General features: G+C 39.3%; 1 protein-coding gene across 2 annotated transcripts in view; it reads left to right on the top strand.

The window, feature by feature from the left end:
* The window catches only part of CTBP1 (C-terminal binding protein 1), a 41,527-nt gene extending 22,859 nt beyond the window's left edge, over nucleotides 1-18,668 (top strand). Inside the window, exons 4-8 of one of the 2 annotated variants that reach the window (XM_010018597.1) lie at nucleotides 1,683-1,897; nucleotides 5,799-5,929; nucleotides 8,056-8,183; nucleotides 11,768-11,885; nucleotides 17,399-18,668. In XM_010018597.1, coding sequence (XP_010016899.1) covers nucleotides 1,683-1,897; nucleotides 5,799-5,929; nucleotides 8,056-8,183; nucleotides 11,768-11,885; nucleotides 17,399-17,585 — 779 coding nt within the window. In that variant the 3' untranslated portion in view covers nucleotides 17,586-18,668. The remainder of the gene's footprint in view (nucleotides 1-1,682; nucleotides 1,898-5,798; nucleotides 5,930-8,055; nucleotides 8,184-11,767; nucleotides 11,886-17,398) is intronic. The other variant, XM_010018605.1, reaches the window with a different exon arrangement.
* The last annotated feature ends 5,433 nt before the right edge of the window (nucleotides 18,669-24,101 follow it).

Raw genomic sequence — 24,101 nt, 5'->3', positions numbered from 1 at the left:
TTAAAGGCTTTGGTTTATTATTATTATTTGGTTTAAACCAGATTTCTTAGCCTGGTTGCAATGAATAGAAAGTGTAGTTTTAACTGGAGAGTCTGTTCTAAGAGATTTCGCTGTCGTGAATCCCCTCAGGTATTAGTGTTGTAGAGAGTGTAAAGAAGAACAGATGACAATGTTGCATGTGAAAAATGAATGGAGCTGCAGTAAAAGCTGTATGTTTTGTTTTCAAAAAACAGTTTACAGTTGTGTGACTGATTCCTTGAGCTGTGAACATGCCAAAATTTGGAAAATAATAGTGTTTGTGCTAAAAATGGTCTCATTCAAGTTTCTAAAAACCAGCTTGGAAAGCAAACAAATAGCATGAACACAAGTATTGAAATAAAAGATTTTGAAGAGTATTTTAACTTGGTGTCCTCAAAGAAAAGCAGGCAGCCCCCATCAGATTGACATACTGTTTAATATTCCAAGCACATCTGTCACTGAGCACTGCAGAACTGCTGTGTTCAGGTTAAATGATCAACAAAAAAACCTTTCTTCCTGTGGCTTCTTAAGTGTATTCAAGGAGGAACTGAAAAGCAGAGGGAAATCTCTTCAAGCACAATTGGAAAGAGATGGGATTTCCCTCTCTTAATTTGATGCTTTTTGAACAAACTCAGATGTTACAAAAGAAAATGTGTGAACTTCTTTTTTTCAAATGAGACGTGATTATTATGGTGCGTCGCATGATGCTTTTGGAATGTCTTTATCTAACATTCATAATACTCTAAACTGAGTATCTAGTGTGTAGTCTTCTGACCTGAAAAGTGTATTTACTGGTTCTTGTTCTTCAAAATCCCCTTGCTCACTAAATGTACTCACTCACTTTTTCCCCCACTCTGTGTTTTACTGGTAGTTTGTCAAAGGGAAATACACACCTCCTGATGCATGTGGCATGGAGACATGTCCATACAGCAATTTCAGGTGCAAGCCCGAAATATGACAGTAAGGAAAGTGGAACAGAGGAGAGCAAAGGTCAATGTGAATACCAAATGGTAACCCACTGTTGTTTAACTATGCGCCATATGAGGGACTGTATTTATTCATAATTTAGGTAGATGGATACAGCTTTTTTAAAGCCTTAGATGACAGGATTCTTGTAGGCATTTTAATGCTGAAAGGATATTATTCAAAATGAAAGAAAATACTAGTTCAGAAGGGAGATTGCACACAGTGAGAATGGTTGAGCTTCAGATTAAACAAATTCTCTTTTACTGCATCCATTTTTGAGGATTAATTTTATAGCTTTTTATTAAAGCCAGCTGGTCTGACATGGTAAGGATAAGTCCTTGGCAGGCTGGGTTCACAAGCAGTAGTGTTTTACCATAAACAGGCCCAGCAGGCAAGCCCTTGTATTACACAGATTATTGCAGATTACGTGTCATCTTCTGGCATTTCAGATCTCCAGTTGCAAAAGGTGCAAACCTCCTGCTTTGTTTTGAAGAAGGCAGTGTGAAACAACCCAGACATCATGTTTGTGATCTCAGTGATGACTTCAAGTGGGATGGGAGTCACCTTTTTTTTTTATCCTCTTTCAGTTACTGTACAAAACAGTATGGTTTGGTACAAGCATTTGCAGTAGGAAGGAGGAGGCTACCTTACACCAGCTGCTTCACATCTGTTCTCATTGCATGTTTATCTTGTTCTAGGGCGTGTTGGGCAAGCAGTAGCGCTACGTGCCAAAGCCTTTGGCTTCAGTGTGCTTTTCTATGACCCATACCTCTCAGATGGCATGGAGCGTGCTCTGGGACTGCAGCGGGTGAGCACTTTGCAGGACCTGCTGTTCCACAGTGACTGTGTTACCCTGCACTGCAACTTGAATGAACACAATCATCATCTTATCAATGACTTCACCATAAAGCAGGTAATAATCTCTGTGGGCGCCCTCCACACCAGTGCTGCTTGCTGACACTGTGTAGCCATTTATTCATGTAAACAGGCAGATAGTAATTTGAAAGAAATTTCTTTCCTTTTTGCTTCTTTGAGATCAAGCAGGTGTGTAACTGATGAGGGAATAGCTGGTGGCTCATTTATTGTTGCTTTTATTGTCTTTTTTGCTCAGGAACATCACGTTGTGGAAATAATTTACTCTTCTTAATGTTGCTCAGATTGAATAAAGTTGCATTTATGTAAAAGCACTTTTTCCATGTCTTCTAGTAGCTACTTCTTTTACCTTTTACAGGTAACAGTTCTGCCATTCACTCTTGTTCCTCAGTTTGAGTTCTTAGATGCAATTTAAAGATCATGACTAAATGGCTCCCCCCTGTGCTCAATCCTGATGCTCACAGAGCACTTCATGGATGGATTGCATTTGCAGCATTGCATTACTTGGAAAGATAATGTTTCTTGGAATTAGTACTAACCTCTCCCCCAAGTTTTAGGTAATACTAAAATAATTTCAAAACCTAGATGAAGTAACTGCTCCATTATTGCCTAATTTGATAGTAAGCTTTTTCATTAAATGTCTAGCTTCTGGCTGCAACCTCAGCGTAGGTAACAGCCAGAAATATAATGCTGAGATTTCAGAATGTAGGGAGTGTATAGGAAGGAAACTCTTAAAATATAATAGTTGATTTTGCTGTTCTTCATGTATGTAGTGTTTGTATGTGTTGGTAACAGTGACAGTTGCACTCTTTTGCAGTAAAATCATTGCTTGGCTTCTGAGAAGTAGTTTGTACCTACTGTTCTTGAACTTTAAGAGAACTGAAGCAATTACAGACCATGTTCCACAGTCATGTAGGATCATGGTAGAAAGTTGACAATATAACATATTTCTTCTTTGAGAGTTTAGGGATTTTGCAGGTCCATCCCAACATAAAATCAGGGTTTGAGTTTTAAAACTCTAAAAATTTAAGAAGTTTAAAATACAGATCTCTGCAAAGAGCAGAGTTTTGTCACCCTGGCCTTCAGGTTCTTTTTTGTTGTGTGCTCAGGTACATATAATGGTTATTGCATAGTTAGATGTCTTTGCAAGCAGACATCTAGAGACAGATAGAACCACACTGCATTCAGTGGAACCATCTGGAAGCTTAGCAGCGACACTCATTATACAGCCAACTGTGAAACTTGGGCCAGTGTATCACAGGAAGTTTTTGAGTGGAGATGGATAAGCACGATGAGCTTTGGAGAGGGCTCAGTACGTTAATCAGAGAAACAAAACATGCTGAGACCGAGCGATACCGTCTGAAATGCAATGCATATCCTACAGTCTGTACTGGAGAGGATATCTTAAGCATTTGTCTTGCTATCTGTTACCCTTTGTGATTAAAGCAACGTTTAAAATGTTAGGAGACAGTTCTGGCTTTGGATAAAAGTTTGGGTGAAGCAGTCTGTATTGTAGCAACTGCTTAGTTTGTGTCGAGCAGATCTTCTGAACTTGTGTCAAAAAAGCAGAATAGCTTTTTTAGGCTGAAAGGTGTTAAGAGTTGGCCTAAAATTTTTAACCAGTTTTCCATGCCACTTGCATCCAGTATTTCATGCTCATGTAATAACCTGTTTTGAAACAAAGTGAAGTATGGTGCATCTCATTTCACTGAAGTCTCACCCTGAATTTTGTTTGGAGTCTGAAATTACATAACCTTAAAATGTCTTTGAAAGTTTGGTGTCAGTCTTGTCTTTCAGTAGCTTTTCCCTTTAATTAGTTAGCATTCTGTCTAGCCATGCTGCTTGGCCCTGTAGTCCCAGAGTAGCTCAGAGAAGTGCTTCAAGCTTGTGTTTATTGAACCCATGGTAATCAAGTGCTCTGAAGAGGAGCAGAGGTCATCTTTAGTTTTACAGATTTAAGAAAAAGGCACTGCAATTTGAACAAAATACATTATTAAAGCAGCAGGTTTAGTGTAGGTGAATTAACAGCCATCAGCAGTTCTGCCCGTGAAGCTCTTTCAAGGTTCTGGCTGTGAAGCTCTTTCAAGCTTCCATCCATTGTTAAGGGTCAGCTCCAGCTGCATCCACCCTTAAAGTCTATCTTGAGTCCCACAGTCCATTCCCACTAGAATGTATTTATGCAGCTATGCTTTGTTTGATTTGGACTTGCCTTTAGTACTAGCTTTAGAGTTTTGTAAATAGTCCTAAAATGAAAACTCAGGTGAGGTTATTAAGATTGGACAGAAAAGTTTAGCAGGGTTCACTTTGATTAAAAGTTTCAAGTCCTTTGAAGGGCATATAAATACCCTAAGCTGTACTTAAATTATCCATTTGCAGGAGCACAGAAATAGCAAGGGTGTATGAGTTCCACGAGCCTGCATGGCATGTCTGCACAGCAGGTGTGATTGTCACTTGGGTGAGCCCTCCTGTGCTAGTGCTGATCTAGTTCTCACAGCTGACTTAAGTAGTGGAAATGCAGTGATGGTTCCCGTCAGGAATGTCTTGTTACTAGACCAACTTGAGATCATGCCCCATTTCCTCATTGTTCTACTTCTTAAGTTAGTTAACATAAAATGGAAAGAAGTATCCCTTCTGCTCCTGGAAGTGGACTTTGGGTTTGCTGTAGAGTCTAATAGATGGTACTATAAGCTCTAGGAGCCTGCAAATGGAGAGAGGCAGGGCAAAGCTAAACCTAGTGAGTAAAATATGGTGGGTTTTTTTTTCTTATCACCTCACTGTGAGTATATACACGTTAATTGTTTAATATTTCCTACGATCGCATGTAAAAAAATTCTCCTAGCTGACTTTAATCCAAACCTTGTTCATGAATTTGGCATTTTGAATCAGTCTTTCAGAGCGAGGATCCATTTACATAAGCTTTAGTTTGATGTGTAGGTTTCAAGTAGTTGACTCGGTGTCAAAATGTTTCGGGTTTCCTGTTCTTATGGTGAAAGACGGTGTCAGTACAAAACGAGATTTTTATCATTCATCTTCACCATGGTTCCTGCTCTTCATATGCTTACATCCATGCACAGAAACACTTCTGAGATCAGAAGCTGTGTTTGAGACAGCTGGTGAAAGACACAAAGTATTAGGGCGGCTGGCAGCAGGAGGTAGTAACTTACTTTATTTCTGTCCCATCTCTTATTTAAACTGCCACTTTGTTTTCAAGTTGTGGATACATTATGGTGTAAATTCTTGTAGTTCTCCCCACACAGCATCATCTACAATGCTAATCTGCACAATGCACAGCACAGCTTCTCTCCTGGGCACACAGCGTTCTCAACCAAATTCATTTTCATGCCTTTTAATTGAATAATATGAGAATTCTTTAGACCTTTATTTGAAAAGTCTCACAGGGAGGAGGAAGCTGAAGTAACAAAAATAAATAAAACATAGATCTACAGTGTTTTGGCAACTAAAGGGAAAAGTGTTTGAAAACCCAAAAGCATTGATTTTTCTGAAAAATTCATATAGGCTTTTATTTGTGTTGGGAGTTGAAAGTTGAAAACCACAGAATATGACTTTGTTTAAGAATGTGCTGTAGTTTCTGTCTCATGCAATTTCACAGTGAAATAAAAAGGCCTAAAATGATCTGTCACTTTCATATGCACAGTGGTATCTTTTGATCATGTTACTGCACAATATCTGAAACAACGCTTCTATTAAAAGACACTACTTACAAGAAAGAAGGTTATTAAGTGCTGTGAAATAGCATTTTATGTTAGAAGCATCACATTTTGTGGTACTTTTCAATGGAAAGGGAAGACAACTGTTACAGGTTAAACCAGCTGAATAGCCTTTGTTGTAATGGATGCTTCTTTTGAGTAAAAGAAATAATGCCACAACGATTTTATTTCATTTATTTTTATTTCATCATTCTTGTTTTTAACTTTCCCTAGATGAGACAAGGGGCTTTCCTGGTCAACACAGCTCGAGGTGGGTTAGTAGACGAAAAAGCACTTGCACAGGCCCTGAAGGAAGGAAGGATACGAGGGGCAGCCTTAGATGTACATGAGTCAGAACCATTCAGGTGCTTTTCCTTTTCTTTTCTTTTTCTTTTGTTCACTTTCTTATTTTGAAGTCTTAGTGCATGATACAATCAACAGCAACAAGTAAACTGAGTTTTCCCTTCATTTGATAGCTAAATACTCCTTAGTAAAGCAACATGAATCTGTGCAGCACTGGACTAATGCAAATGTAGATGGAGCTTTTGTATGTGATTAGAAGTGAAAAAAGTGACATCCAAGATTTAATTCCTTTCCTTAAAAATAAATAAGTAAAAATCCAATGGGTTTATTTAGCAGAAATAGCAGGGACTTGGACTCAAATCCTTGGCATGGCTTTGTGTCATGGCTCTGAGGGGAGTCCTCTTTTGTCATTGATACAACTCTGGAGGCAACTATCTCTTTCAGAGGGCAAAGAGTTGAGTTGTGGTGTGAGAAATAACTACTTTATGACACCTCTGGAAGAAAAGACATGCTTTTGTCCAGATTACCTCTGCGCGAAAGCTATATATGTAATAGGTGTCAAAACCATTTAAGAGTAAGGTGGTCAGATTGTAGGTTTTGTTTTGGTTCACCTTTTATCAGGGGAGCAGTCACTCTGCTGTCATTAGCAGAGCTGGTAGCAGAGCCCTTAGTTTTGAATGACACTGCGAAGTCCAGCGTTTCAGGCAGAAATGTACCATGCCCCAAGTGGTGTTTGGTATTACAGTATCAGCAACAGAAACGAGCCTACTTGGTGTGTCCTTGAGTCTTGAACCTGACTTGTGAGTTATGAGACTGCTGTAGCCTGATGCTTTCATGTGGCAAGCCTTTTTTAGTTGTTTGGTCTGGGCAGGGAGAAGTGTTAATTCTAACTGGAACAATCCACGGAAGTTTTTTGAAGAGGAACAGATTAAGGACTTGAGGGCAGGTTATGAAGAATGGAGAGAGGACAGTCTCTCCTATTTGGGAAATAGAAGCTTTAAAAAAAACAGAATAGCATCCTTTTAGGTAGAATTTTTATATCTACTGAGACACAATGCCACGTCACAAATATTTAATTTTATTTGTGCATACCCTGCATTCATTTACTTCAAAATGTAGCCATTACAATGCAGTAGTGCTGTGCAAAGCCAGAGTCTTAACAGCTCAAGGGACTTTCAGCTAGATACGTTCTTCCCAATTCAAATCTCAGATCTGCACAAGCAGAACGTTGCACCTGTAGGAAGCCCCATTTACTGCATGGAGATGCCATCTGCAGAGATTCAGTTGCAGGATTACAGCCACAATTTCCTTTGGCTTCGGTGCTGCATGTCTATCTGATCGCAGCATGCAACTCTCTATTCAAGAATTTTGCCAGATCCTCTGATGTTTATTGAACAACAGATGAAATCTATCATTTTATGAATCATGACCGGCTCTGAAAGCACGCTCCTGTCTTAAAATATTTGTTCTGCTGTTGTTACAGTTGATTGTAAAGATTATTAAAACTGGAAATAAATAGGAGGAGCAAGTTTCCAATGTTTTCAGTTTCCTTACTGTGTATCTGTGATGGCACTTTTACACAGATTCATTGCTTTCCTTGAAAATCGATCTGTAAAGTAAATTTCCTTCTTTCTGTGAAGTTTCTGTAAAGGAACAGGAAAGAAAAAACAGTTAAAAATAACAGAAAACAGACAACTGAATTATCTAAAAAAAGTCAAGGCTGCTGATGGGCACATTTCTTACTTGGAAATAATTGTTAGGCTTTTTTTCTTTAAATGGCTAAATGTCACATTGATAGTGGATCTTGGGAGAACAGACCAACTGTGATGAAATGGACAAATGGAATGGCGTCCTGAATTGATTTGGGATCTTGCTTTATGCATTTCTGCACCAGAACTGGAGTGGCAGTGGCTGTAGATAGCAGTAAGTGCATTGGACAGAAGCTAATGTTGCTGCTATACTTAGATTATACCCTTTGAGTCTATAAGAGGTGATTGTTGCTTATTTATAACACAAATAGTGTATTAAATTAACTGACAGAATTAAAACCAAACACAACAAGGAATAGAAATGCAATTCTTTTCTGTTGTAGAAATTAATCTGTGTATGTACAAATCCATCTGGATCCTCCCTCTTACCCCCCCCCAATTTTTTTTGTCATTTGATCTTGTTTTAAATCTTCATTTAGCTTTAGTCAGGGCCCCTTGAAGGATGCACCAAACCTGATCTGTACCCCACATGCAGCCTGGTATAGTGAACAAGCCTCAATTGAGATGCGGGAGGAAGCAGCACGGGAGATCCGAAGGGCGATCACAGGTACTAACTCACCTTATTGGCTCCTTCACTGTGTGTTTCTTTTTAACAAACTTTCTTCTTCTTGAAAGATGCTGAAATGAACCAGCCTTAGGGGTTTTTTACCACTTACAGTGTTTGGAATGTAAAAACGAGCAAATACACTAAGTCTATTCTCAGAACTGGAACAGATTATTTTGGAGTTTCATTGCAGTTACAAAGAGAAGGCAGGCACTGCAACATAAGTACTTTTTCCATGTAACAGAAATGTATTTATATGTGAAAAATCCACTTTTGGGGTTTTTTTTTGTTGTGTGTAGATATTACCTGTTGATAATGTGTTCGACCGCAAGTCATATAGATATTACTGGTATCTTTCATAGCTTTTCCTATATGCCCCTTTAGACTTGTCATGAGCAGTTCTGTTTCCTGTATTCTTTTCTCTTTGGCTCCTTTGTATTTTCTGAAGTTCATCCAAATTTGTCTTGGAGGACAGTCTGGAATTTCACTATTTTAAGGCTGTAATGTTCAGAGATAAAGCATCTAGAGCTTTATGCTGTTTCCACTAATACTTATATCTCAACAACACGTTCTCTATGCCAAAGCAAAGTTTTCAAGGTTTTGTTGGGAGGGTACTCTGTTTTAGATGTTCTTCTCTTTAAAGCATTGCTAAAGAAGTCTGGCATTTTAAAGGGCAAAGTCTCTTTGTTATGTAACTACCATGTAATTGTAAACTGTTCACATAAGAGAAAACAGTTATGTCTTGAATATGCACTGCTAATAAATAAAATGAGAAGAGTGAGCCATTTGGCATCAGTTTGAATCCCTTGTAGCCTTAAATAAAAGGAAGGATTTTCATACTGGAAAATTATTCATTAAGCACTAATGTTCTCTCTTTAGTTGGACTTCGCTGTTTCCCCCTTGGCAATATACGCTGAATGCTCTGCAGACATGAAGGGCCATCTGTGTCACCTTGAGAGTAGTTCAGTGCCAACACATTGCTCTGCTGTACAAAAAGCACTAGCAGTAGCCTTTCCTTGTGCCTAAAGAGGCTGGGCAATTTTGTTTTATATACAGCCTGTGCAGAAAGAAGATTTTTGCAACCCTAACCGTTCTGTGATTCCCCTCTGGATGGTAATTAAAGGCACCTCTTAAACTCCAGATCTGAATTGCCCTTTACAGGACTATTTGTCTCTGGTTTAGAGCTAACCTAAAGAGCCCAACCATCCTTTTGCTGGAACTGGTCCTTGTGCTTATACTCCAGAAGTACTCTAGTAGTACATTCATTAAATTGTTGTGTAACTATCACCAGCGCCGAAATAGCTCTGGGTAAAATTGCACAGACCAGCATATGATACATACTTGGGTAATGATTGATGTGCGAATAAGCATTAATAGGTTAAGATCTGAAAACTGAGTAAAAGTCAGCTATATGGAGCTAGTTTTATGTGAAGTACTGTGCAATAGCCCGAACATATGTGTCTAGGAAGGCAGACGTATATTTTCTTTAAGTGTATGATTGTGCTATCAGCAATCTGTATCACTGATTTGTATTGAAGCTGTCAGCACTTCAGTGTTTGCACATGGTTTGTAATAAGATCAAACTGAGACCAACATTAGGGAGGTGAGAATGACATTGAATTACAGTGAAACAAATGTAGGAAAGATACAGGAAGTGTGGGATGAAGTTGGACATGTGAAAGCCATAGGGAGGACAGAAGAGAGAGGGTGTAGAGGAGTAAACTAATTGGAAAAAGGTGTATAATGAAGGAATGCAGGCTGTGGCTACCATGTGATGATAAAGATGTTAAAGTGGTTCTGCTGTTACCAAAAAGTCAATGATGTTCTGATGTATAAAATAAAAATAATAAGCAGAGATTAAATATGTTTAAATATATTTTTGAATGTGAAAACATTCAAAGTAAGCAGAACCACTGAAAGCAGTAATGGAAGAAACAGGAAGACAAGTGTGACAAGAAGAGAGACTGTTATGAGGGAGAGGCTCATAGAACATGCCTATAGAAGTAAGCAAAATGAAGAATGAGAGGGGCAAAGTGGAAGACATGATTGGAGTTTAAAAATACTTGGGTTAAACAGCAGCAAAGAAAGATACTGTTTAAATTTATGGATGATTTTGACAGCAGTTTAGCTGGATGTGTATTTCAGCTAGATCTAGAAGATCTCTAATCAGGATAACGGTAGGAATTCATCCATAATGGGGCATGTACCTCATCTTGTCTGATACTGAGCTAAGAAGCCTTTATGGCTTATGCACAGGAAAAGTGGGAAGTTTCAGTGACAAAAGCATAAGTCATGGAGTAACAAGTATTTGATGGTATCCTCTAGACAAAAAGCAATTTTGTGAACAGTCTTTTTTTACAGCCCCATTATGGCCAGGCTGATGGATAGAAAGAACAGGCAAGGAGTAGCGAAGTACTTAATCCAATTTCCAGTAGGAAGTTGAAGACAGAAAGCCTGAATTCCTTAAGGATGGAGCACGGTTAGTTTTTGAAAGCATTTCTGCAGTACCGTTGCCAGCAGTAGCAGTGGTAGAACTTACTTATTTCTGCCTCTGCGTGTGCAAATGCACAGTAAGGTTAAACTTTAAAAGATACTTTAAAACAGATGTCAGAAGAAACATAGCCCTCAGTTGATCTCCCATTGAAACAGATGGAAATACTCCTATTGCCATGAAGAAAATATGTGTCATATCTGCTCCTTTTTTGCAGGGCTGGGGATAGTTCTGCAGAGGCTTGTCCAGTATGTGCTGAATCAGGCCAACAGATTTACCAGTGTCTTAAAACTTACTTCAGAGGTTAAGCAAAAGTTTTGAAGAAAAGGAGAAGGGTATTGTCTGGTGTAGTTTAATTTTTTGTAGGAATGATATAGATGGTTGAGGATTAATATGTTATAGTAAATAAATGTGAAGAGCATTTAAAATAAAGAAGGGGAAGAACAGGAGTACAGGAGAAAAGTCGTATTAGGTTTAAGGCAAAATTACATTCAGAATCCTGCATTCTTCAATCATAGAGTCACAGAATCATAGAGTGGTTTGGGTTGGAAAGGACGTTAAGATCATCCAGTTCCAACCCCCTGCCATGGGCAGGGACACCTCACACTAGACCATGTCACCCAAGGCTCTGTCCAACCTGGCCTTGAACACTGCCAGGGATGGAGCATTTACCACGTCTTTGGGCACCCTGTTCCAGTGCCTCAATAAGTGTTTTTATTACTGTTAAAAACTGAGGGAAAAGGAACTAAGTAAAGACAGAAAGCAGGAGGCTACATTACTGAATTTTAATGGCAGCCATGCTCTGTATTCAAGTTTCATCTTTCTTGAAAACATGGATCTTGTTGATTATGGTTTTATTGAGACCCTGTATACAAAAAGAAAAGGAGAAATAAAAATCACACAGAGCATTTTAACCATTATGAACTAAGTCCCAGACAAAAGGGGAACAGTGGGGATCAAAACCAAGCTCTTAGTGCGATTTTATGTGTTGATTTAAATATGCAGATATTTATAAATATTTTAACATAGCTATGTTAAGAGCATAAGGCATACAATTTTTACGGGGTTTTATTTCCTCTCCCTCACTTCATCCTAGGTCGTATTCCAGACAGTCTGAAAAACTGTGTTAACAAAGATCACTTGACTGCAGCTACACATTGGGCCAGCATGGATCCTGGAGTTGTTCATCCAGAGCTTAATGGTGCTGCATACAGGTAAGTCAGCTTCAGGTGTAAAAGAAATACCTCCTTAATTCAGAGGCAGGTTTTGAAGAAGAAGTAAAAGACCTGCCTATTAATAAATGAAGTGGGTTTGGATTAGGCCCCCATCTATATTTTTCATAACTGTTGCATTCCGGAGGATGATCTTGTTTTGCTAGTTGAAGTCAGGCAGTGCACCAGTACATTTCCTTTTCTTACCTTTTTCTGTGTGGTTAGTAATATCTGAAAAATACACATTTTTTTGTATATTCAGGTAAAACAATTGTGGTTATTTCTAGTGAGTGCAGTGGAAGTTTATGTTCCTTCTGCTGAAGGTAGTGATGCAGCAGTAGGTTACGAAAAGACTTTCAATAATAAACTATTGTTATGTGGTTCTGTTGCCTCCAGACACATGAGAGGACAAGTAACTCGTTAGTGAATAAAGTGCAACAGCCTGTGGTGATTATGAAAACATGTTTAAAATAGTGCTTTCTAAGTTACGTGTTTAATTTTTAAGCAAAAGCATTTAGAAGACTCTATCTATGTATTCTCAGTCAACTGTGAAAGCAGCTCTTAATAATTAATAGGAAAGAGCAATATTTTATATTTAATACGTATGTTCCTTAGTTACTTTGTTTGGTTGAGAGTCTTTCCTGACCCTTTATCCCTAGCAGCTGTTCCAGCAGCAGATTCTTCCTAGTAGCCAGCTTCATGCAGTTTCTATTTATGAAAAATGTCTGCAATTTTTTATGTTCCAGTATGGTATTTACTCATAAGTAGGATGAAAGTGGCTGAAAAAGCTGCAAACAGCTGTTTCCTTCAGTGCCCTGAGGGAAGGGACAGTGCAGTCCTTTGATTTTTTTTATACCTCTTTGTCCTGATCTTTCCACTGTCGTTCTTTATACATCCCTCTTATCTTTGTCCGTCTTTAGGACGGCTACTGCATACCTGTAATAGATACTGGATGGGGTTTTTGTGTTACCCCATATAAGAATCCAGCTGTGCACTGCTGAGAAGTGAGGCAAAGCTCTTGTGTCCCAGTGACATCTAACAGTCCCATCAGAAAACAATGGAGAGATGAGGGGAGCATCACTACCCCCTGCTTTAGTGTCCTTATCAGTAGCCAGAAGTGCACCAAAGGGAAAGAATAACTTGGTCAGCATGTGTGTATCTCACATCATGGCAGGATGTTTATTTTTAGGAAAAGTCCCAGTAGCCCTAAATATCTGAGGAAGGGTGTTCTTATTTGCTTAAATGAAAACTTCAGGCACATGTGTTTTCCTCCACACAGCATGTGGTTTCATTGACTTCAGTTGGGAGTACTTAGGTATAGCTGAATGCAATTGAGATTTAAAGGCAGGTGTTGAACTGTGGGTAATAACTTCAACCCTGTCATGGCAGTTAAGGACAGGGTTGCGTGCTCAAATAAAATGCAGTTTGTTCTCATTTTGGGGGTCACAAGTCCAGCAGAAGCAGGTTTTGCAGCTAGAAATGGATTTTAATTTAGGAATGTTTTGGGAGTTAATGATTTCCAAGGTAAAGACCGTATGTATTTAATTTAAGTGGGATAAACACAGCATGGAATGCCTTTTTTTAGACATTGTTTCAGTCAGTTTTTTCAATAGAGTAAATTAATCATAAATAAATTCCAACTTAGTTGTTTTCAAATTCAGAATAAAACTTATCTGGGGAATCCTTAAGAGAGTAGTCATACAGCAAATCGTAAAATCTTCTTTTTGGAGGGATGGTAGAATAGTGTTGTAAGTACTGGTGAAGGCACTTACTGTTTCGTGCGGTATAAAATATGCAGAACTTGAAGCTTAGGCTTTATGAAGAAACTGGCTTCTGTAGCAGTTGCTGATGGTTAATTCCTACCTGAATCAAGTACAGAATTTGAATTGGTGGTTCAAAACATATTTTTTTGTCTTTTGTTTGCAGTCTCAGATTATGTTCAACTAACTGAGCTCTCGACTCTTTCACAGGCAGTATGGTGTTTCAGATGTGCTAATAGCTGTATCATAGTCATGTAATTGCATTAGAAGATAAGACCTGGGATAATAATTTATATGTTAAAGAATGCAAATAGCTCTTTCGGTGAACTTAAACTAATGAGGGTATTTTATTCTAGATGTATCATTCGCTTGTATTTTGATGTAGGACAGAACACTTAAATTATCAGGTATTATCACAAGCAAAGAACATTGAGCATTCATCAGCAGAAAATAATCTGGATCATCTGAATATCATCATATTCTGTGGAAAACAAAACCATTTACTATGTGAAATGCAAGACGCCCTATCAACACAAAAGGTCAAGCAAATGGACCTATCCCATGAGTAAAGATTAATGATATTCCTGAGAAGGAGCTATCTGTAGTAGTCTCAGTGAAGCAGCATAATACACCCTGGTGTTTTGTGTTTTTACTGTGTATTTGTTACTGAGCTGCCTGTTAAATAACCCCCTGCCATTTCCTATGTCACAGAGCATGCAGGTTATAGGCAAAGTGAAATTTGAGAGCCAGCAGACAGGGATTGTGCAATTTATAGACATGTTGACATATCTTTCTGCCTTCTAACAGGTAGAAGGTGAGAATATCTAGGTACTGAGGAGGTACTTGGATGAAAATAGTCAGATGTTGGTAATTTGGGAGTTATTTCGCGTTGAGGTATTTCAGTGGTGATTTTCAGTCTGTAATGTAAGATAATAACATGCACTTCAAGCTGGCTTCGGACAGACTTAGTTTCTTGAGCAGAGCTTAACGTAGTTCAGGGTGCTTCTGTAGTATAAACAAATACAGGAGATTAACATAGAAATTATAGCTGCCTTTCAGTTGTAATTTAGAGGGCTGCTGTATTTTTCTTCCTACATTAAGGATGATACGTGGGGGAAGGCGAAGAAAGTGTGAAGCAGTAGCAGAGGAGGTGAAACTGATCTCTCACTTCTGCTTTCACAAAAATGTAATGCAGTGGACATTTTACCTGGAAAACATTTCAGCTTACTGCTGCCAGAGAAGGAAGATTGGGAGCAACTTTATGAAGTGCTGGAGGGAATGTATTTGCTGGTTAAGAATAGAAAAGCAATAAATAGCAACATAAGGGAAGGCTCTGTAGGATAGAAATGCCCACGTGTAGAGGCTGCTGAGTTTATGTGCCTTCCTTTCAGGGATATGAGTTGAAAACCACTGATGATTAAGTTAAAAAGGGACAAAAATTATGAAATGAGAGTGGCAAAATAAGGCTAGGAGTTGTCAAGCAAAATACAGTTTCTGTAGAGGGTATGTTATCTGAATTTGGCTGCTGCCACTGTGTAGCTTTAGGACAAGAGAAACAGTTGTAGGGATTTTGGATGTTACTGAAAGTCTGTAGGAAGCCTGTATCTGAAGAGAGATGCTGGCAGGTAGAATCCCAATTATTATAAGTTGGTGTCCAAGGGGAATATTTTTATACACAGAAAGAATATTTGGAGTCAAAGGAGAATTACAGATGTGTAGTTTGAACTGGTTAATGTGCTCAAAAGGTAACCGTTAATGCTTCTTATTCAGCACTGGCCATTTTCACAAGGGGAGGCTCTGACTTTTCTTCCTGAAGGAAAGGCAGTTGAAAATTTGCTTGCTTCTTGATTCTTCCCAGCTCCGGTGTGTTGATGCTCAGGGAATATGTTGTTAGAAAGTAGAGGTTCTGTATTGGAAATAATTGTTGTCTTGGGTTTTTACATGGAAGTTTTTGCCACGTCATGTTGTGGTTTTTTACAGAGTACCTAGAGTTACATATAAGCTGTTTCAAAATTAAATAGGAATAAGTAAAACAATACCCAGTCTGACAGTTTTCATAGGAATTGAAGCAAATTTGATTAATAAGATTCAAATTGAGGTACTGAAACAAGCAACTAATTCCATTAGCAACTGCAAATTAATTCTAAGGGACCTCTCTGGAGAAGGAATTAGCATAGGAAGCCCTGTAAATATGTGTACAGTTGGGAACAAAGTTATCTGGCCTACAAGTGGTGTGATCTTCCACATCCTAGTATCCATTCCAGAGTACAGTCGTCGTTATGATCTGTAGGAACCTTTCCCAGGATGTCCAGGCTAGTGTCTGGTGTCTTCATCATCCCTGTGCAATGGTGGATAGCCGTGATGTTTCTGTGGTGGAAGAAAAAAGCAAGTAAATGTGCTTTCATCTAGCTTTTTTCCTCCTCTGAGTTTTGCATAAATTCTATTTTTCTGTCAGTTGGAGGGAACTTAGGATGAGCAGCACAAACATTCATTACTTTAGAAGAGATGCTACTGAAATGGAGTGAAATTCCCTGGTGCATTCAGTGTTCAACTCTGATGAGATGAAAATCAACAGCAGAATAATGTGGTATTTGAAAAAGCTTGACAAGTCTACAAGTGCCTTCTCTCCCGTTTAGTCCTGTGTAAATACTGGGGCAGCAGATGCCACAGTGAGTAAGTGGTAGGTTTGTGTGTTTAGGCTTTTAAATGGATAACACTCATTAGGATGCTTGGGTGAGCAGAATATAGCAGGAGAGAACAAGGGATGAGTGTGTGGCTTTATGACAGGGAAGGGGAGGCAAAGGACCAGTGTTGAGAGGTCAGCATGAGGTAACTTGCAAATGGGTATTGAAGTATTTGGCTAAAGAGAAAACATATTCTAGTTAAAAGTATTTATGGGTAGCTGTTGTGAAATGCCAGAGTTCATCAATTAGATCTGAATTTTGGGATTGAAACAGTAGATTTGCAAAGTTTATTTTAGCCTAATAATATCAGAGCCATCATAAAATCAAGCTGAATCCGAGGGTGGGTTTTATTGTTGAATTCATTACTTAGGCCTCAGTGTTCTTCCAGATATAAGTAAGAAATCTTTAAAACCATCCATAGCTTTTGTATTTGCATCTCTCTTTCTTGCAGTCTGCCTAAAGCACTTGTCCTCTGTATAACTGGTACTGGTTCTCTTTCAGACAAGTACAGTGGCAAGTTTGATGCTGAGTAACTTTTTGTTACTTGGGCGCAGTAGGCTTGAATTGTGTGGGTATGAGTGCTCCTTTGGGGAGCCATCAGAGTGCTACAACTGCAAGATTAGTTTAAAGAAATACTATTTTCAACCACAACAATGACATTTTATAATTTCTACAAGAGAATGAAAGAGGAAAAAAAGGCCCTGAAGGTCAGCTTGAGAAGTCACAGAGAACAGATAGGTATTGCATTGACCTAGCCTGAATTACTTCTTGTTGTGGTATGCTTTGAGTGGAGCAATACTTCCAGGTTGTTTGCTTTGTTACGTTGTCACTCATGCTATTAGGTCTGAAGAAAGACTCTAGGAAACCTTTGTTTCTCATTTGGGTAAAATAATGGCATCTTTTGCTTTATTCAGCAGCATCTGCATACAATATTTCATCTGGAGGTTAACCAACTGTCTTTCTCGCTGGTCTGAAAACAAAAGAAGCATCTCTGTAGCTCTAGAAGGAGGCAAGGTGGGCTTTCCAGTCACTCATCTCGTTTTTCATGTATGTTCTCATTTTCTTCTCTCAGCAGGTATCCCCCAGGCGTTGTAAGCGTGGCTTCAACTGGCATACCTGCAGCAGTAGAAGGAATAGTCCCCAACCCTATGTCTTTATCACACGGCCTCCCTGCTGTAGCCCACCCGCCCCATGCTCCTTCCCCCGGCCAAACTGTCAAACCAGAAGCTGATAGAGACCACCCAAGCGACCAATTGTAGCCTACGAAAACAGCATTCCCAACATCAGAGATTTCAACTTCAGCGTGTGGAAAACAAACAAAAAAAAACAAAACCCTGGATTTTGATTAAAGGCAAAACCATGAACTTACAGGAGGAGACGATTATTGGTTTAGAAACTGGTCCAAGATTCAGTATAAAAGGAAAAGGTGGGAGACAGAAAAGAAGATTTGGAAACATTTTTTCCTCCGTATAAATTGTAGTTTGTCCCTGTCCAGTGGACTGATTCACTGTTTCTGTGTCCTATGGGTTCTTTGTTAAGCAAGAGAAGTTAGTAGTTAATTATACCATGAATGTACTTGTCTGTGTACAGTTTTTAGAACATTAAAAAGGGTTTGTTTGCTTAGCTGTCAACAAGGAAAAACATAAGGGAGGCATTCAACAAACCAATTTTGAGATTAAAAATCCTTTCTTTTATATTTTAAAACATGCCCAAAAATGAGGCAGTTGGCAAACTTCTCAGGACAATGAATTTTTCCCATTTTTCTTTCTACGCCACACAGTGCATTGTTTTTTCTACCTGCTTGTCTTATTTTTTAGAATAATTTAGTAAACAAAAAGAAAACAGTTTCTCCTCATTTTGGCATGAATTCCCTTATTTCCAAACAAAGAAAACCTTGCAAAAGAGATTTTGAGGAAAAAAAAAAAAGGTTTTGTATAAACGAGCATTGTGCTTTTTGTCACCAGTTAAAGTATATATTATTGGTGGGATGCGAAAAAGGCACTAGACTACTGAAAAGTAGCAGCATTTCATTGCCTACATTGATTCCTTCCTGGTAATGTGGTAGGCTAGCAATATTTTTGGTTAAAATCATGTTTGTGACTGTAACCATTTGTATGAATTATTTTAAAGAAATAAAAATCCCAGACAAATATCATATGTGTAAAAATTTTTATTTCTAGTAACTGTTTTATTCAACTTTTATTAGGTTTCTTAGCTGTATTTTTAAACCCGATGCTGTCAAGTATTTCATTTCTAGCTTTACTTTGCTCTCTGTTGTTTGTAATAACTGTCTTGGAAGCTTGAAAAAAATAAAAACAAACAAAAAAATTCTTTCCATACCATTTTTCCCTTTACATTTCGTAAATGTTGATCTTTTTTCCTGTGTTTCTAATGGAGTTTGAAATTAAGATGGATTTTGATTTGTACACCGGCATCATCAGCTACAGTATGGTAACAGCATTTATGCCACCACTGTGGGCAGAGCAGAGGAGGTACAACAGCAACACAACAATAATAATAATAATAATAAATGTCTTTTGCCGAAGTCCAACATAAGAAGTGTCCATTGTTTTATTTGCTTTTGTGATGATGGAAGCATGCAGCAGGACCTAATTGTATTTGCTGTATTTGAAGGAGTTTGTTTCTTTGAGCACAGGCAGAAGTTAGATGTCAGCTGGATGCTGGTTTGACCTTTTCCTGTGCTCCTGGATAAGATGTCCTTTATCCCTGCAGAGTTTAGAAAAGCGAGATAAAAGCTTAGCTGCTGCAGGAAGGAAATCCAGGATGGGAGAAAGTGAACCTGGACATAAACCTCCTCTGTGGTCTCTTGTTCGTTATTAGTCTGAACTAGTACCAACTAAGGTTAGTGAGCTATTTCAGTGGGATCTATGAAAACTATCCCGCATTCCCACAAGTCTACAGAGCAGCCTCAGTGCTAGGAAAATATTAGAAGGCTGCAAATCATGACAGACTGAGCTTGTGGGTCTGTACCCGAGGAGCACTGTATACAGTGGGATTTTGTCTCCATGGAAGAGTGGAAGTTTTTTGCCTTGAACATTCAAAGCCCCAAATGTCATCCATTACAATTTTACTGTTGGTAAACCCATTCCTGTTCCTTCTATGAAAGAAACCAGAAAACAGCCCTAAAGCTGCAAGTTATCCCAGCAAAGACACTTCCAACAGATTAATAGCCAAAAACTTGCAAAATCCCAAATGTGGTCTCCTGCAGTTGAAGTAGGATTTCATATTTCACTGGTAATTCATGTTGTAAGATGCTTCTTTGTCAGGCTGAAGATGCTGCTTTAATGTATGAAACCAAACATGTAACATCTGGCTGCAAAGAATCACTGACAGTCTCATTTGCAACCAAGAGGGTTTGGTTTTTCCCTTCTCTTGCATCATTTGGACATGGCTTATGTAAGTAAGCTTTGTTTCCAGTGAATCAATAAATTGATGAACTAGAAACGAAGGCACCAGTATTTGTTATTTATGTATGTACATCTTGGGCTCACTTCTGAAGGTTGCTGTCCTTCAACTGCTTATTTTTGGGCTGTCATCCGTGCTTGCTCAGGCACAAACTGAGGGTTGAAGCCTGAAATACTGCACTGATGGTGTGATAGGGCACTGCCACAGTGGTTGTACATGCTCAGTATTTTTATGCTTGTGCTTGCAATGTATCTTGTGGTCTGGTGAGCAGAGAGTAATCCAGGCCCCTGTTCTGCTGGAGCAGAAAGGAAAAAGCCATTCAGGCCACGATAAGGCTGATGGGTACAGGCTTCTGCGTTATGGTGTGAAAAGGTGAATTAAAATAAGGCTTGGAGTAAATGACTAATGGAAAAGTGCACCATAATGAACACAGGCTGTTAATGCCAGACTAACCTTCTATATCTTTTACATTTGCTTTTTTTGGGTAGTGGAAATGTGGTTAGATTTCGTCTGTCTGGTAAAGGATGCACAAAATAAAGTTTAGACACGGAGATGCAGTTAGCGGGAAAATACGATGGGAAGGTGATAGCAGCAGAGGGCCATGAATGGCTTGAGGCAGTGTGGGAAGGTGAAAGAGGAAGTAATCGAAATGCCTACCTCAAACTTTTTTTGGGTGGTGCTGGTGTTTGAATTCAGGATCTTGGCCAACCATTAAGGAGGCCAGCCATGCTGAAACGGCTGCTGGCGCCACGAGCATAGGCATCACCTAGTGCACAGGAGGCTCTGGAGCCTGTACAAGGATCAAAGTATGGGCTGTTGGAAGCAGAAAGATACCATGCACCAGTTGTACAAATGCAGAGTCAGGTGGTTGCAAGTCAAAACAACAGTTTGCCAGAAAAAGGAACCATAAGTGTTTTCTCATGGTAGGACTGATGGATTGCCACTGTGGGGCGGCCCTGGGAGAAAGTGGTGTGATGGCAGATGGATCTGGCAAAGTGTTTTTGGTAGGGATGGAAATGGATCAGAGATGCTACATGGGACCTGAAGCATTTGGTGTGTAGTTTTGGTCATGGATTTTCAAAGGGGCAAGCTCAAGCTAAAGTCATAGCAAATACCAGCTCAAAACTACTGGAGGTTTGGAGTGCTTATGATGTGAGAGGAAATTGGAGTAACTTGGCTTTTTCAGCTTCAAATGAAGGCTGAAGGTGTCCCCTCCAATGGCAGGGAGGTTGGAATTAGATGATCTTTAAGGTACATTCCAACACAAACAGTTCTATGATTTGACTGTAAGTAGAAAATGCTGAGGAGGAAGGAGAAATGTTAAAGAAATGCTGGTGTATGAGAACAAACGAGCATAAATGGGGGTTAGGAAAAGATCTCTGTCAGCAGGGAGCTCCTGGGACAGGTTTCCAGTCACAGTTACTGGGAATCAGTCATGAAGTCCCTTCAGCTTGGATTGGGTGTCTTGTTTTTGTTGTTTTGTTGAGGGGGTTCTATAATTTGTTTTTACAATCTAAAATGTGAGAACATTGTTTAAAGGTCATCCAGGGTTGCTACCAAACCCGCAACTAGAGGGCTTTTTCCATTCAGGATAAAAAGCTTCAGCTTTTTCCTTTAGGATGTTTATTTGAGAAAATGCCTTATTTTCTTACTGAACCTTCCACCTCAAATGATTGAGGCTGCCTTTCCAAATGACTGCAACTGCTGTTACAGCTTACTCCTCTCCTCAGACTGAGGGCTTTTCTCTTGTTTAATCTCAATGGATGCTTCAATAGCATCAGTTGTTCTCTTTGAAGGAGAAGGCTGCACCACCAGTATTTCCTTTATTCAGTTCCCTCCAGCCTTTCTGCCTCGTGTAAATTGGGAGGGGGGAAAAAGGAAGGAAAAAAAGTCAAAGAAGTCATTAGTTCTGAGTGCAGAGAGTAATATTAGATCATTCTGTCTGACCTCTTAATAAAGCTGTTACATGTGATATGCTTAAACTCCATGCCATGCTTTAAGTTAAATAAATCTTTCATAGAGATTTCTAGTCTTTATATTAAAAGGCCAAGTGATGGGAGTTTTGCTATTTCCTTTGAAAGTTTGTTTAAATGGAGGATAATTGACACTACAGTTCTTTAAACTGCTTTATTTAATTTGGCTTTCCCTGGCTCTGAATTCCAGTTAGTGTTTCATGTTGAGCATGAGGTCATGGAGGCTGACTCGAATTTAGTGAGCAGGTCATGTTTTAGCCAATTTGCCGTTGTACCGAGGTCAGTGACACATCTTCCGGGAAGACCAAAGTATGTTATTCATTTGTTTTCTTTCCCAGTTTCTTTCATTATCCTGTACATCCTTTCCTTTGTGGCTGTGTATTTTTGTCCTTTCAAATGACATAGTCCAATATGGAGATGAAATTACAGGATTTCTGATCTCTGAGACTTTCAGCTACTGTCTTCTTGCCTCCATTGACTTTCTGATTTCCTTGGTGAACTGTTTGCCTGTAAAGTCACAAGTTCTTTACCGTGAGGGTGCTGAGGCACTGGAACAAGGTTGCCCAAGGAAGTTGTGAGTGCTCCAACCCTGACAGTGTTCAAGGTCAGGTTGGACAGAGCCTTGGGTGACATGGTCTAGTGTGAGGTGTCCCTGCCCATGGCAGGAGGGTTGGAACTAGATGATCTTGAGGTCCTTTCCAACCCAAACCATTCTATGATTCTATAAGTGCTTGAAGAATCTGATTAATCCTCTTCTTGGTCTTCAAATTGCCTTTGCCTACATAGCCCCTCATTAGTAGCAAAAGCTACTAACGCTCACCACAGTTGTCCTGCTCTCGTAGCCTGGGTGCTTGTTTTCATTCCACCATCTGCACCCATTTTGTGTACACCTCTTGCAGAAACGACCTTATCTGTGTCTTGTGCCTCATGCTTGTCTCTCAACATCTGCCTCCTGTCCTTCCTCCTCATTTCCTTCTACATTCAGGAGACCTGGAAAGTTACCTTTAGAATTCCCTTTTTTAGAAGAAATGTCCATTGGTCAGTTCTACTTTTCATGTATAAGTTCTGGCTCGACACAGGCCAGTTGTTTTTCAGCTCTCTCTTTGGCTAATCTCCATACACACCACCTTGCTAAACCCATCTCCAACATTCTGTGGTTTATGTCCACTTTTGCTCTTGGAATCATCCAGTTGTGCTTTTAATGCAGTTCCTCATTTGGAGTTTCCTTCCTACATTTTCTGTGCTACAGAGACAATTATGGCCCTTCAGATCTAGTCTCAGCACTTTTTGTCTTTACATTTCTGCTCAGAGCCATAACAGTGTTTTCTTTGAACGATTGCTGTTTGTTTTGGAGGGAGGGCGGTGGATTGTGACAGTGTCAAGGCTGCCATAAACAGACCAAAGTATGTCCTTGAGATGATTAGAGGCATTTGAGACATTTCCAAGATGATGTGGATCATCCTCTGAGCATGCCAATCTGTTGAAGACATTTGTTACTTGCACAGTCCTCAACTACACATCTAGCCTCCATCTTTCATGTGCTGCCTAAAAGGGGTAAGTGTTTGCTGGCTGGAAGCGTTGATGATCTGCTCAGTAAATAAAGTAAGAAAGTTTTAAAGAAACCCAAACTGTTAAATACTTGAATATGTTTTGAGTTGCAAAGATTGAAAGTAATGAAAGAGAGCAAAATTGTAGCTTAAATTGCCACAAGAACCTTTTTTTACACATCAAGGTTGATGTATTAGAAGCCGACCATTACAAGTCCATGTGACAGGGCTACTTCTTTGTCTCTGCTGACAGCGGAGTCCTTGTATAGTTTGGGAAGAGCTGGTGGATCTCGTCTTCTCTGGATAAACCCTTAGAGTTAGGGCAGCAAATCAACATCTAAAAATAAACCTCCTGAGGAGCTGACAGCTCAGACTTGTGTTTCCAAACCCCTCCAGCCATTTTCAATACGTCCCACCCAGTGCCGTGGATGGAATTCTCAAGCCAGTTGCTTCTAACACAGCTGTTGGCTTTACAGCATATCCCCCTTCCCAGGAGCTCAGGAAGCAGCAGTGCTTGCTCTTCAGCACACCTAGAAACATCAGAGTAAAGCTCCTTTAGGTCTCCAATGCTGTTTAGTAGGATTTCAGTTAAGCCCTCATGTAAAGTTAAGTCCGTGCTGTATTTTACTGTTCTTAAACCACAACCGAAAGAGAATCTGCTTTTGGTGTTTTCCAGTAACATTTTTGCTGTTATCAGCAGCAGTCGTTTTCACATTAAAATGGAGTCAGGGGACTTCCAACTTCTCTTTGCTGTGGGTTTTTGGTCATTTTCTGTTTGCTGGCCCATGTGTTTTTAAAGGCCTAGTGTATGTGAAACGTGTTCAGCATA

Source organism: Nestor notabilis, unplaced genomic scaffold, assembly GCF_000696875.1.
Source record: "Nestor notabilis isolate BGI_N333 unplaced genomic scaffold, ASM69687v1 scaffold1230, whole genome shotgun sequence".
NCBI classification, from domain to species: domain Eukaryota; kingdom Metazoa; phylum Chordata; class Aves; order Psittaciformes; family Psittacidae; genus Nestor; species Nestor notabilis.
This window is presented reverse-complemented; position numbering and strand designations above follow the sequence as displayed.